We start from the raw sequence: 12,525 nt of genomic DNA, 5'->3' as shown, positions 1-12,525 counted from the left end.
TAATCCGATACATATATCCCATTGAATCGAACTTAAAGCAGATACTAAAACTAAGGCGGCGTAATAAATATTGGCAAGCAGTAAATACAAGAAATGTATTCGTGTTGCGATTGGCATTACTATAGAATAAAACTGCATACAACATTTCAAACGCTTCACTGGATCTTTTTACATAATGTAAAATTACGCCTATCATCACTTAGAGAAAATCAGATAAACCGTGCCCTTTGCGTACAATTTTACGTTTCCCATATTTGTCGGCGTACAACACCAACCCCTACGCAAATTAGGAAGAACGAACTACCTAGATTTCTACATACAGGCAACATGGCCTAAGTACTCACCATCTGTCCGTTTTATATCCACACTGGCACCAGCCGAAATACCACTCAGTCCTTCATCCATTTTCACTTAGTAAATATCACAAACCACCATAAACCACAAAGTATTAAAATCACTATGTTTCATATAATTTTCATAAAACCGGCTGTAAAACTACCACAACTTCAGCTGCTCTGACAGTTATTCTCTCGATGGTTTAAAATCTACCAGTACACAGTAAGTGATCAATACGTTAGACGAAGCCAAAAACCACAACATGGTATATATATATGTTATTACTTCAAAAAGTTTCATACATCCAGCTTACTTTATAATTTATTTTCGAATCTAAATTATTAACTCTTCACATTAAAATTTTCAAATAATTGATCAAAAGGCATTTAACCTATTATGAAAAAATATTATAAAATATGAATATCAATGAATTTAAACATTACATGCCACATTATAATTAGTTCTTTTATAAAATTAAATACTTATTAAATACTCATTTAATAATTTAAACAAAATTAATTAACTATCACTTGCAATGCCTGGTAACAGAAGAAAATTCACTACGAATTCTGAACTTCCTCCAAGAGATGGCTGCAGTTTAAATGTAGCTATAATGCTGCACTCTTTCAGGAATTTACAAACTACTACAAACTAAGCGATAGGGGAACGTGAACAAAGAACACGGACAAGTGGCGGAATCTTGTAAGCATAATACTGAACCATTACATACAACAAAAGCTGAGGCCTTTCTGGGCATCATTTAGCTTTCTCAGGTGTTCCAAGAAGATATTAATAAAATGCAACCATATAATTAATCATTTATGGTCTTACTGTATGAATGACAGAAAATTATTTAACCCCACCCATAATGGCTGTACAACCCTTTGGACCTTAGCAACTTTTTCAGTTTCTTCATCTTATATAGAATTGGTTGAACTCCGTAAATGAGCCTGTTGCAAGGCCGCTACCTACACCAAAACACAAAGAATAAACACAGAAATCCATGTCTCAAGTGGGATTCGAACCCATGGTCCCAGTGTTCAAGGGGGCAAAGACTGTTCATGCCCTCAAATGCAGGATTCACTGACTGGCATAATGGCAAACAGGTATAACAAATATCTCTCAGTCCAATATAAAATCTGTGAAATCTGTGATTCTTCACAAAGGTAACTAACTACTGATGGTAGATGGAGGCACCAGGTTGCTCTGTAACGGTAACTGTCACATAAACCACACATACAAATCCTAGAACACCATAATCTTGTGGGTAAATTATGTTGTTGCATAGGGGCAACATACTGAAAGCAAAAGACAGCAATTCATGTTTCTATACCCTACTGGTTGGATGGCTGAGGAATCAGGGTTCAGTTTCCAGCATGGGTAAGAAATTTATCTTCTCCTTAGCATTGAGACCAGTTCTGAAACCCAGCCAGCCTTGTATCTGATGGGTATCTGGAGTAAAGTGGCTGGAGCATGGTTACTATTCACCCCTACCTAATTTTAAGAATGTGTGGAGCTTCACCTCATCCCTTCCATTCAGCTTAATTGCATGGTGCTTTATTAATCACAGGGAAAACTTTATATTTGAGTCTAACTTATGTGAAGCTAATTACTAATCCCAGTCATATTTAATAAACTGTAAATAAATGTTCTACGTGTTGATTTCTGGATGTCTATAATCACATAAATAAAAGCAGTTTGAATTTAATGTGATTACGTGCAGTTACTTGTTGTAGAACACCAATGTTTCAAAACGTAACATAAGCTTGAGATTCGAGATTCAGATAGTGACTATACATGGATTATTGTCTTTTAGGCTGTCACTGCGTAGTTTCGTATGTTAATTGCTACATTCTTAGTAAATGTCTGCCACATTTTGTAGTACAGTTCGTTCATCCAACAGTAAACTCCCTTTGGGAAAGAGACAAATTAAAATAAATACATTTTGTCATTCTGTTGTAGTTTTTATGTACTTACAGGGGTCACGGCTCAATGACCAAAATGGTGTCATCTGAAAGATAAAGCTTGATCAAGCTGGCCTACAGGCGACATGTTCCGACTGTTTGCATCTGCGGGTACACCTGCTATCCCAACCAAGGCCCTTCGTTGTCTTTCTCCCTCTAGGCAAATGCCAAGGCAGTACCTCTATTATGCCATAACCAATTCCAAATTCTCCCTAATTCATAATTTATCATTGACACTATACTATCTAGTGAATTGCCATAAAATAACTCAGAAAAATGAGAATAAAGATGTACATTTGCTGTATTAAAAGAAAAGTGAGGAACTCTTTTATGTAAATATCTCGTCTTTCAAGAAATAATAAAGTTTATAGCATGTATGTTCAGTGAAAACGTGGTATAAGGGTTCCTCAGTGAGTATAATATACAAAAGTGGATCACAGCATAACTGCAGCTTCATACAGTGTGATGTTAAGATAGCAGTATCCTGTTGAAATTTCAGTCGGCATTATAACTGTTATATAAAGATAACAGTTTAAGAGAAATTCCATTTATTGTTAGTCATAACTATGAAAAATTAACTGCGAGCAAATTGAACAAACTACATTAATACTCTCTCAAAGTCATACCTACTATTTTTAAACCTAACCTTTTTTTTTTAATTGTTTCATTTTGGTCCGTTACACTATCAATCACCAATTGTCAATAGATTTTCCGTCAAGTGCAACAATATATATTTTGGTCACTTATTTATCTCATCTGCCTTACATGTTTCGGTTCCAAGGAACCATCTTCAGAGGCACTTACAACAAATCATGAAAACACTGGCACAACTCAACATCCACAGTATGTAGTTATTTGTGGAAACTATTACATATATCGGAGTGTAAAGCACAACACTTCCCAGTATCTTGAATGCAGGTATAGCACTTGCATCTAAAAAACCACCCTCAAACCGAGTTGTCAACGTTAAAATTTAAAGTTAAAAATTAAAAAACGTTCAAGTAAAATATTCAGGCTCCTTCTTGGTGAATCATCCCAATGGGGGGAGGCGTCAGCACGGGGTTGTGTGGGCTTGTGGTCGGGTGTATCTTACGCGATGTGTATTGTGNTTTTTTAGATGCAAGTGCTATACCTGCATTCAAGATACTGGGAAGTGTTGTGCTTTACACTCCGATATATGTAATAGTTTCCACAAATAACTACATACTGTGGATGTTGAGCTGTGCCAGTGTTTTCATGATTTGTTGTAAGTGCCTCTGAAGATGGTTCCTTGGAACCGAAACATGTAAGGCAGATGAGATAAATAAGTGACCAAAATATATATTGTTGCACTTGACGGAAAATCTATTGACAATTGGAAACCTAACCTTTTTCAATCACCATTTCTCCCATGTCATTCATTGCAAACACCATAACAGCTGTAACCAGAATCTTACATTCCAGACACCTTCACAGATGATTTCCTTCCCACTTGCCAGGCAGGTAGAGGCCAACAGTCAGTCAAGCCACCGATCCCCATATCAGCGCTCAGGGCTGTCAACCCCAAAACAGACTTGTCTGCCAACCATCATGTCAGCCAAGTGTGCTGCTGGTTGTACATTTTGTAAGCTGTTCCAGTGGATTCGTCAACACATTCTCTTGAAAACTGTCACCTTGCGAGCACTTTCCAACACTAGAGCTGCAACATCTGACGAGTGCTATATTGTTCTCCCTGGATTGAGGCTTTATGTGACAAGGTGTGGTCAGGAAATCCCTGGTAGGGATACACTTGAGCCATACAAAAGGAAAAGAAAATACGACCACCAGATTTAATTATTTTTATTTGAATGAACTACTTAAAATACACAAAGTAACACAGTCAGAAAGGCAGGAAAAACAGCGAATAAAATAGTGAGATCATGTTTCATATTTGAAGACCATTATAAGATTTTAAATTCTCATCTATGGCTGACTGCTGTGTACATCCTAGCTCATTAACTTACCAGAACTGGAGGAAATATTTTGAAATGTGCATCATAATCTGTCTTTGAGTATGTACAATTTAACAGCAACTATACAGATCTCTCATCAGAAAAATTAAGAAAAAAAAAATTAATGTTCAAATTAGAGACCATGATAGCCTGGATAAAGTGACACTATGCAGAGGGCATTTGACACATAGCAATCAAGGAATAAAAAGTGTGGGACGTAAGATACAAGCATTCCTTCTGTGTACACTACTAATTTTATGTGACATTACTGCACAGTACAGAGACTTTTATATACACCTGTGTTACAATAAAAATGAGTTTTAAGACATACTATAATGTAAGGTGTAACAAGTACAACTAAGAAATAAATTAACACACCATGTAAGTGAAATGACAAAATGTCATGTAGTGATACTGAATTTCAAATTAATTGTCCACTTTCTTGACAACGAATAAAAAATAAAATACTGGAATGACATTATGCTGGAATACAACGCATGTCAGTAATATCAAAGTCTACAGCTGCATTGATCTCGTGCTTCCTCATCACATAACGGACACCAAAGACGTCCCACTTCCGGCCTCAGTATTCAACTGGACCATGAACAACCAACCTGAGGAATTTTTCACCATTTAAATTAAAAAAAAAAAATGCAAGTTTCATGTGCTTCAAATATCATAAATACTGTTCTCTGGGTTTCTGCTGCTGAGAAACCAGCATGGACACAGCCCAGATACTCCAATGAGACAAAGGTCCTTGCACCACCTCCACGTCTGCACCTCACCCATGTCCACATAATATGCAGAAGATTTCTATGTACAGACCATCATAATAGATCATGGAATAAAAATCTGGTCGTTTTCTAGACTTTGTGAAAGGATATCCATTTTCATATATAGAAAATATATCCAAGAAGACAACCTTCAGTCCACCCTGAGATGCAGGCTGTACGTGAAATGAGCCAAATTGTTAGATTTTATGATGTCTACTGTTGGACAGTTTGCATCTGAGGACAAACATTCATTAATGGTGGGAAACTGTAGACATTACTGTTGCCTGGTGCTGTCATTCCTCGAACATTACACTGTTCTTTCACGCTCAGGACAGGTTTGCTTGTCTTGGGAGGTTGCGAAAACTGCTTCATCCAATTCATGTCACCAGATGGTGGTGGTGGTGGAGGGACGTTGAACTTGTTTTCTCCTCCTATCCTCTGGCTGTAGCCATAATTATTCCCTACCTGTGGCTGGGGAGGCTTTCCAACAGCAGAGAAACGCGATGGTTTATTCCTGTTTGCCATATCACCTCCCTTCATTATCTTTCCTGCAAAACCACCATTATTGTTCTTGCCTTCCCACCTTTTGGCACCACCAAATCCATTCTGTTGACGCCCAAATCCACTGTTTCCCCAGCGACCTGTGGGAGACAATTTGATATGAGAAACAGATGCCATCCAGTACCTCACTGCAGCAGGTTTTTCTCAGACTATTTCGCCTTCCCATTCCAATCATGCTGCATCTGTATAGGTCACCAGCTGAGGCATGTAGTGGAGCCCACGAAATGCCATGTTATCAAAACCTTAACCCTTAGTCTAGCACTATGCCAGTCCAGCATTAAGTAAACATGAAATCTTCTAGTCTTAACCCAGGCCTCAGAGCACCCTAATTACCTGAGCTGCAACTGAATCGCAGACTACCACCATGTTCTAGGAAAGCGGTTCACAATTTTCATCTGCACAAAAAATGATCTGTGATAGAAATTACTACCAATGAACCACAATATGTTTATGAAGCATGTTCTCTACATACGCATATAATTAAACATGGCCATTCTGGGTTAAAATTCAGCATATTTCTTAATGGCCAATTTTTTTTTCAATGGCCCCTGAGGGGGATACCTTCCATTTTGGAAAATGTTACTCTAGATGCCGGAGGTCTTATCCACAGTCATGAACTTCTGGGTTCTATAAAGGATGGAGAATTTCTCAACTATTAGCTTCTGAACAAGGGGTCTGCTCCAGACTTAGTTAGGGTCCTGTTTGTGGAGCCAACGTTCCCTCAACAATCTCTGCACCTGTGAAGCCTGAAGGTCCGTAACTGTGTTCACAAGAACCCACCATTACATATTACAAAATACAAATATTTAACATAGTAAGACAATTGCTATACAGCTTCGGTATCCATACCTCTGCCTCCAAATCCTCCTCGATTAGCCATCTCATCCAGTTTTGGGTTTACAACCTGATTAGCTTCTCTAAGAACAGCAACTAGGTCTCTGGCCTGACGACTATTGCCTGGTGTAAAGAAGGCATACGAGGTTCCTGTCATCTGACAACGTCCAGTGCGCCCAATTCGATGAATGTAATCTTCAGACGAGTTCGGGTAGTCAAAGTTGATCACAAACTTAATACCATCCACATCTGCCACATAAGAGAGAACCACATTAAACAGATGAGTAAACACTCTTCAATGTTCACTCAAGACTGATTCGTACCCGTCTCTTACTTCAAGCTTCTCAATGATCTCTATGACATAAAAGTGGAGGAAACTAGACAATTTAAAATTTGGTCCAATTCAATATTACATAACCAACAAATAAAATAAGCATTGAACAAGAGATTTCAACAGCCTCACATTACGTATATATGAGCATACGCTGGCATTAAAGAAAACTGTTTTCTTAGTAAAGCATAAACTTCTCAACCTAACAATATTTTTCTAATGGCACAGATGAAACCCTGAAATTTACATTAAACATGCTGCTCTGTTCAGTTTGTAGAAACCTTAAGTTTGAACATAATGAAAAATTAACATCTGGCCTCTTGACTAAATGATGTTCTGTAGTATCATTTCATTTTTGAGGTATGCATATATCTGAGAAAACGGAGCAAGTGGATTCATCACCCACAAACAAGATAGAACCTTACTGACTGGACTGTGCAGCTGCATAAATCTGACATTTATCCCATTCTGCAGAAGGGAGTACAAGAAACAACAGTGAGTTTGCTATTTCCACCTTTAGACAGTGCGATGTATTACCGTTATAATATCACTCCCCTTATAACAAGGAAGTCAATGGAAAACAGAATTTCACAGTAGAGACATGTTTTCAAGGACACATCCCTTAACATGGTGGGTGGGGAGCTGTAATTTCAAAATGGAATACAGCCATCTTTACAATTTCAGCAACTGCTTTTGGAATGTAAAAGTATGATGAACTTTATATACAACAGTTTATCACCTGGAAGGTACATTAACCAAATGCATACTGCACACCCCATCACCTTGCAAAAATATGTCATCTACCATACCTGTACCACTGTGATCGCCAACAGCGCTTCAATTTCAACCATTTTCAGTCCACAAGCTTCAATGGAATGAGAGAAAAACAAACCCAACCTTTCCTTGAAGCATTCCTGTCCACATCTTGATGTCATAACTTGGCGGAGCAAGGCTAGCATCTGAAGCAGCCGCTCTACTTTGCACTTATTTACATTTTGGAAAAATAACCTCCAGTCATTCTATGCAATAAATTTTAAGGGAACATTTTCCATCCCTAAATATACACGTACACTTAGAAATATTTTGAGCTCAAGAATCCAGTCCTTCCATTTTTTCAGATTAGTGGAATGCATCAGCAGGAGGCCTGCAAAGTCTTGTATGAACAGAAAAGATTCCATCCATTCTCACCACAAATTACTGCTAACAGTATGCAAATATAGAGGTCTTACGTGATTAAATAAAATGAATTTGATAACATCTTCAAATATCTGGAAGTTTCAGGAGCAAGTTGAACCTGACATAATGAATCATAATGATCTGAGAGCACAGTTAGAAATTTTAAAATTCATTGCTGATAAATGACCACGTCCAAGAATGACTTTACTTTTGCAGTATAATACTTCAGTCCTGGACAACTGATTTCCTGTAATTTCCACTTATTTTAAAGAGCTGCTCTCATGGGCAGAGAGACTTGAAAGAAACCAATGTGAAACTTGCACTGGAGGTTAGCATTCCAATTTGCAGGTGTACTTTGCTTGCTGTGTGTCGGGAAGCAGTGACTGATAGTATCTTGTAGGTGCCCATTTGCCATCAGACTCTCTTGGTCTCATAAACCCCTTTGCATAAATCACTGAATGGACGAGAACACAAGTATAGGGGTAGCCCGTGACGTATGCACTGGGCAGGCCTGCCAACTGTCAGCCAATGGGGAGACCATATTGTCAGCGGCACGCAACGCGTGACGCCGCCTCTATATTGAGAGTGAGCAGAGGCACTGCCAGATGTAACAGTTTCTATCATCTCGCATGTGCCTCTGAAACAAAAGGAACACAGACATATACCAGACTGATTAATAGTGGAAACAGACAGGGTGTCAGTCAATATGGCAGCTATAATTTCAGAACACACAATGCTATGCCATGGTGCCAGTTACGCGAGATGGTGGAAGTATAATGCCCATGTCTCAGATATGGCATGGCCCAAATTTGTTAAAACATCCCAGAAGAAGACTGCAATCTTGAGATCCACCACAATGCGAAGCTTAAATCTAAAATGAATTTTCATCTTCTGGCACATGATGGACGATCTGGTGCTACTTCACTAGGCCAATAGTTATCCTTAATTTCATTAGTCATACTGTAGCATCATTCTCCACAGTGAAATGTTCTGAAACTATAAGCACATTTACAGACACCTGCACATCATGAGACATCCAAATTGCAAACAAAACATGCACCCACAGGCACAAGAACTCTCTCTCTCACTTCCTATCACATTTCCTTTTATTATGGATGTCTCACTGCTTGATGGTAATGCCAACATAAAACTCTTATCTTCCAACTACAGTGCTTGGATGGTAATGTGTCTCGTTTAAATTACAAACAAAAGAATCAAGAACAAACAATCTTTCCAGTTTCCCTCACCCTTCACTTCATCTCTACTGCCACTCAATCACCCACCCACTTCTCATTTGGACTGAACGAAGAAATTAAAATGTGTAAGCCATTTGGTCTAGAACGGAAACAATCGTCAAATGTATGCACAAAGCAACAATTCTATCGCATTCACAAGATTTTAATTACCCAAACGTACTTAACATAAACTGTATGTTCCATTCTTTTGTACAACTATCGTTCCAAATATCTTCGGCCCATGTCAGTTCACTCGAGATATGATTCCTGTAGATCTTCAAGTAAAATATCCATTATCATTGCCAAATGTTAACCAAAACTGGAACAAGCAGACAAATTTTAGCTAACTTCCCCACATTATTTCATAAAGATCCATTCACAAATTCTCAAGATGTTTCATGGATAGTGATTTTTATAGGCGCTTCAGTGATGCAAATGAATCTAGAATGACGAGCTACTTAAATAAAGGTCATGTAAACACGTTAACATATCAAATTTACCTGCAGAACATCCACACACATTTTGGCCCATATCTGGATTTTAAACTGCCAACTCAAGCTCATCCTTACTGTCCTCATCAATCAAGTACCTCAAAACCTCCCCCTTCACCAAAATAACTTAATCTTCACGTGCTACTGCCCTTCCGCTGTTATTCACCCAGTTCTTGGGTCTTATTTTGTGTGAACATGGGCAATGCAGGCAACATTTGAAGGCACATGCCGTCTTCAGAGATGGAGACATGTACCTCCACAACAATGGCAACACTGCTCATATTCAGTGCAGACCACAAAACTTGATGCAACTTTAACAGCACACCCACGTTATGTTCTCTCAAACCATTTTACAGTAAATTACCAATTACTAGTGTCATCTACTACTGGTTTGAATTAAACTTGAATTCCAACACTTTGGAGAATATATATTTACACTGACTGGCCACATGCTGAACAGCCAAGGCATCAGGTTTCAAATTTCCAGTAGGGAGAAAAGACTTTCTCTTCTCCACAGCACCCAGACTGGCTCTGGTATGCCCAGCTCAGCAGTGAACCTTACACCCTCACCTCCATCTAGTGTTGAGGTTAGCATGGCTAAGCAGAGGGACAAGTTTATGAATTCCTACAAGACAGAAATATCCCACATTTCTGGCAACTTAATAAAACTGTCAGATCAATTTCTTTTTGGAAAGCTGGGCTCCAAATATTTAGAACATTCTTTGAAACTCCTCAAAATCACAATTGTGACACCCAGAAAACAAGACAGAAACTTAAGTTGCAATACATGACAACATATAAGGAAACCGAGAAGTGGCTGGTTGTGAACATATTCTACATCACAGCTAGAGAACAGAAACATGTCAGACTCACATAAAAGCTAAATAATCTGCAGCTTAGGAACCCACATTAAACACATTTCAAACACTATCAAAATACATATTTTTAAAAGTCCTTAAGACAACACTGCATGTTACTTCAAAGCATCTTGTATTCAATAGCCTCCAGTGCTTCCCTGAGAATAATAGTTGTGCCAAAATGTGAAGGTTATTATATCTGTGATAATCTTACTGGATAGATGAAAGCATTCCATATTTATATCAAGCAAATTATTAATATGAAGGGCATTATACTACAAGGACATGTCCCAAACTGTCATTAAGGGTAAGAGTAGGGTGAGGAAGCAACAAGAACTCTGCTGCTTATTTGACTTCAGCTTTTTTTAATTTGCTGAGTGGGGGGTGAAGTCCTACTGGGTCCACTCGGCATGGCGGCCACTGACTGGCCTATTGTAGCCTGTCCATAGTGATTATGATGGAGAATCTGGTGGAATGAAGATTGGCAGGGGAAACTGAAGTACTCGGAGAAAACCCGCCCCAGCGCCACTTTGTCCACCACAAATCCCACTTGACCGGGATAGAACCCGGGCTGCCATGGTTGGAAATGACTTCAGCTGTGACCCCCAAGATGGAAGAAACATATTCCTCTGAAATGCTGATAAAATTCTACCACATATCACATCCCAGAAGAAAGCATTCTTTGAAGTCACTACTGTGAGAACCTCAAATGTTAGTTTTGATTATCATTTGAGAATTTAATGAATGAGTTCCTTCTTCAAGACGAATCATTGTAAACCGTAATTATTTAGTAAGATCTGTTATGTGTAACTGCTCTTCTTGTTACTGCAAAATGAAATGATATAAAAAAATGTGTTTTATTTAAGTATCACTCTTAGTTCCTGTTACTTCTATTACCAATTTTTTGTTGTTCCATCAGCGATAAGAGAACTTAAACTGTCTTTCCTAATGATCTTTCATATTGGGCCTCATAACACATCACATTTAGGAATAGCCAACAATAATCTTCAAACTCAAAGAATTCAATGACGACGACAAACTGGTATTTCACTGCCCTCCACATAACTTCCTGAGACAAACTACTGCGCTATCTCTGAACAGGTTATTTTGCTTACATCTTAATTCTTTTAACGAGACGAAGAACACCTGTTGTGTGAACACAAGCAACTGAAGCTGAAATTACGACCTCCATCAAACGATCCACTCTTACTAAGAAAGTTATCAACCAGTCTGGACTACTATCGCACTGCATTTACCTGTTGCCTTACCAACTTTACGCCAAGCAAAATACCAAGTACTCACGTGCCCCATCAAACAAGGCAAGATATGTTATGTAGGGAAATGGGACTGACCTAGACCTCGTGCGGCCACATCGGTGGCAACCAGGATATTCGACTTTCCGTTGCGGAATTCTGTCAAGAAAATTCAAACATGAAGCAAGAGTTAGAATTTGTTTATATAATTTCAGTCTTTAGAAAATTAAATTATGAAGTAAGAAAAACTACGACTTTCAGTAATATCAATTTTATACATCACTACAGAATTAGAAAAAAACATAGCAGAATGTACTCTGAAAAGATCTCTGCCCAAAGAATAAAAATGACTGCATAAAGAAAATTTGACAGGAAATTATTAAAAACAATCCACCATATGCACCTAAATTCAACAAACTGAAAAAGTTCTGGAACCCCCATGCCCACATTTATATTTATTTACTATACTTGACGGAGCAACATGCGCTACACAATGCTACTCTCGACACCAGAGCTGTCCAACTTCTAACTGTTGAGAGGCCCACACTACCTTACATACTTACCACTGTAACACATCATAAAAGTACATTTTGCAACCTTCCCTTGCTTTAACATGCAGCCACACACTATTCTGAATGATCTATAAAATGTACAGAAGTTTTGGAACAATTCCCATCTCTGAACAACCCTTCCACTGCTCCACTCGCATACTTTTTCACTGAATATGCAAACTGGCAACAGGAA

The 12,525-nt window shown here is 38.4% G+C and overlaps 3 protein-coding genes across 4 annotated transcripts in view; 1 reads left to right on the top strand and 2 right to left on the bottom strand.

Annotated features, from left to right (window-relative positions):
* Positions 1-778, bottom strand: part of LOC111873302 (kinesin-like protein Klp10A) — a 70,343-nt gene extending 69,565 nt beyond the window's left edge. Inside the window, exon 1 of the mRNA XM_023867937.2 lies at positions 345-778. Within this exon, the coding sequence (XP_023723705.1) occupies positions 345-405 (61 nt within the window). The 5' untranslated portion in view covers positions 406-778. The remainder of the gene's footprint in view (positions 1-344) is intronic.
* Positions 779-1,399: 621 nt separating this feature from the next.
* On the top strand, positions 1,400-4,910 carry LOC111873361. Of its 2 annotated transcripts, none has more exons than XR_002844376.2 (2): positions 1,400-1,716; positions 2,316-3,001. XR_002844376.2 is itself a non-coding variant. In XM_023868023.2 (2 exons), exons 1-2 carry the CDS (start codon positions 1,658-1,660, stop codon positions 4,110-4,112), a joined length of 453 nt encoding a protein of 150 aa, XP_023723791.1. In that variant the 5' UTR covers positions 1,417-1,657; the 3' UTR covers positions 4,113-4,910. The 2 variants fall into 2 exon arrangements, 1 of the variants encoding a protein (XP_023723791.1); XM_023868023.2 differs by lacking the exon at positions 2,316-3,001 and adding an exon at positions 3,719-4,910 and having other exon boundaries at positions 1,417-1,716.
* LOC111873373 (probable ATP-dependent RNA helicase DDX5) overlaps positions 4,104-12,525 on the bottom strand; it is a gene marked incomplete in the record, with an annotated part of 21,769 nt that continues 13,347 nt past the window's right edge. Inside the window, 3 exon segments of the mRNA XM_033754981.1 lie at positions 4,104-5,684; positions 6,454-6,687; positions 11,881-11,940. Coding sequence (XP_033610872.1) covers positions 5,257-5,684; positions 6,454-6,687; positions 11,881-11,940 — 722 coding nt within the window.

Source organism: Cryptotermes secundus, unplaced genomic scaffold (genome assembly GCF_002891405.2).
Source record: "Cryptotermes secundus unplaced genomic scaffold, Csec_1.0 scaffold1269, whole genome shotgun sequence".
Classification (NCBI taxonomy): Eukaryota; Metazoa; Arthropoda; class Insecta; order Blattodea; family Kalotermitidae; genus Cryptotermes; species Cryptotermes secundus.
This window is presented reverse-complemented; position numbering and strand designations above follow the sequence as displayed.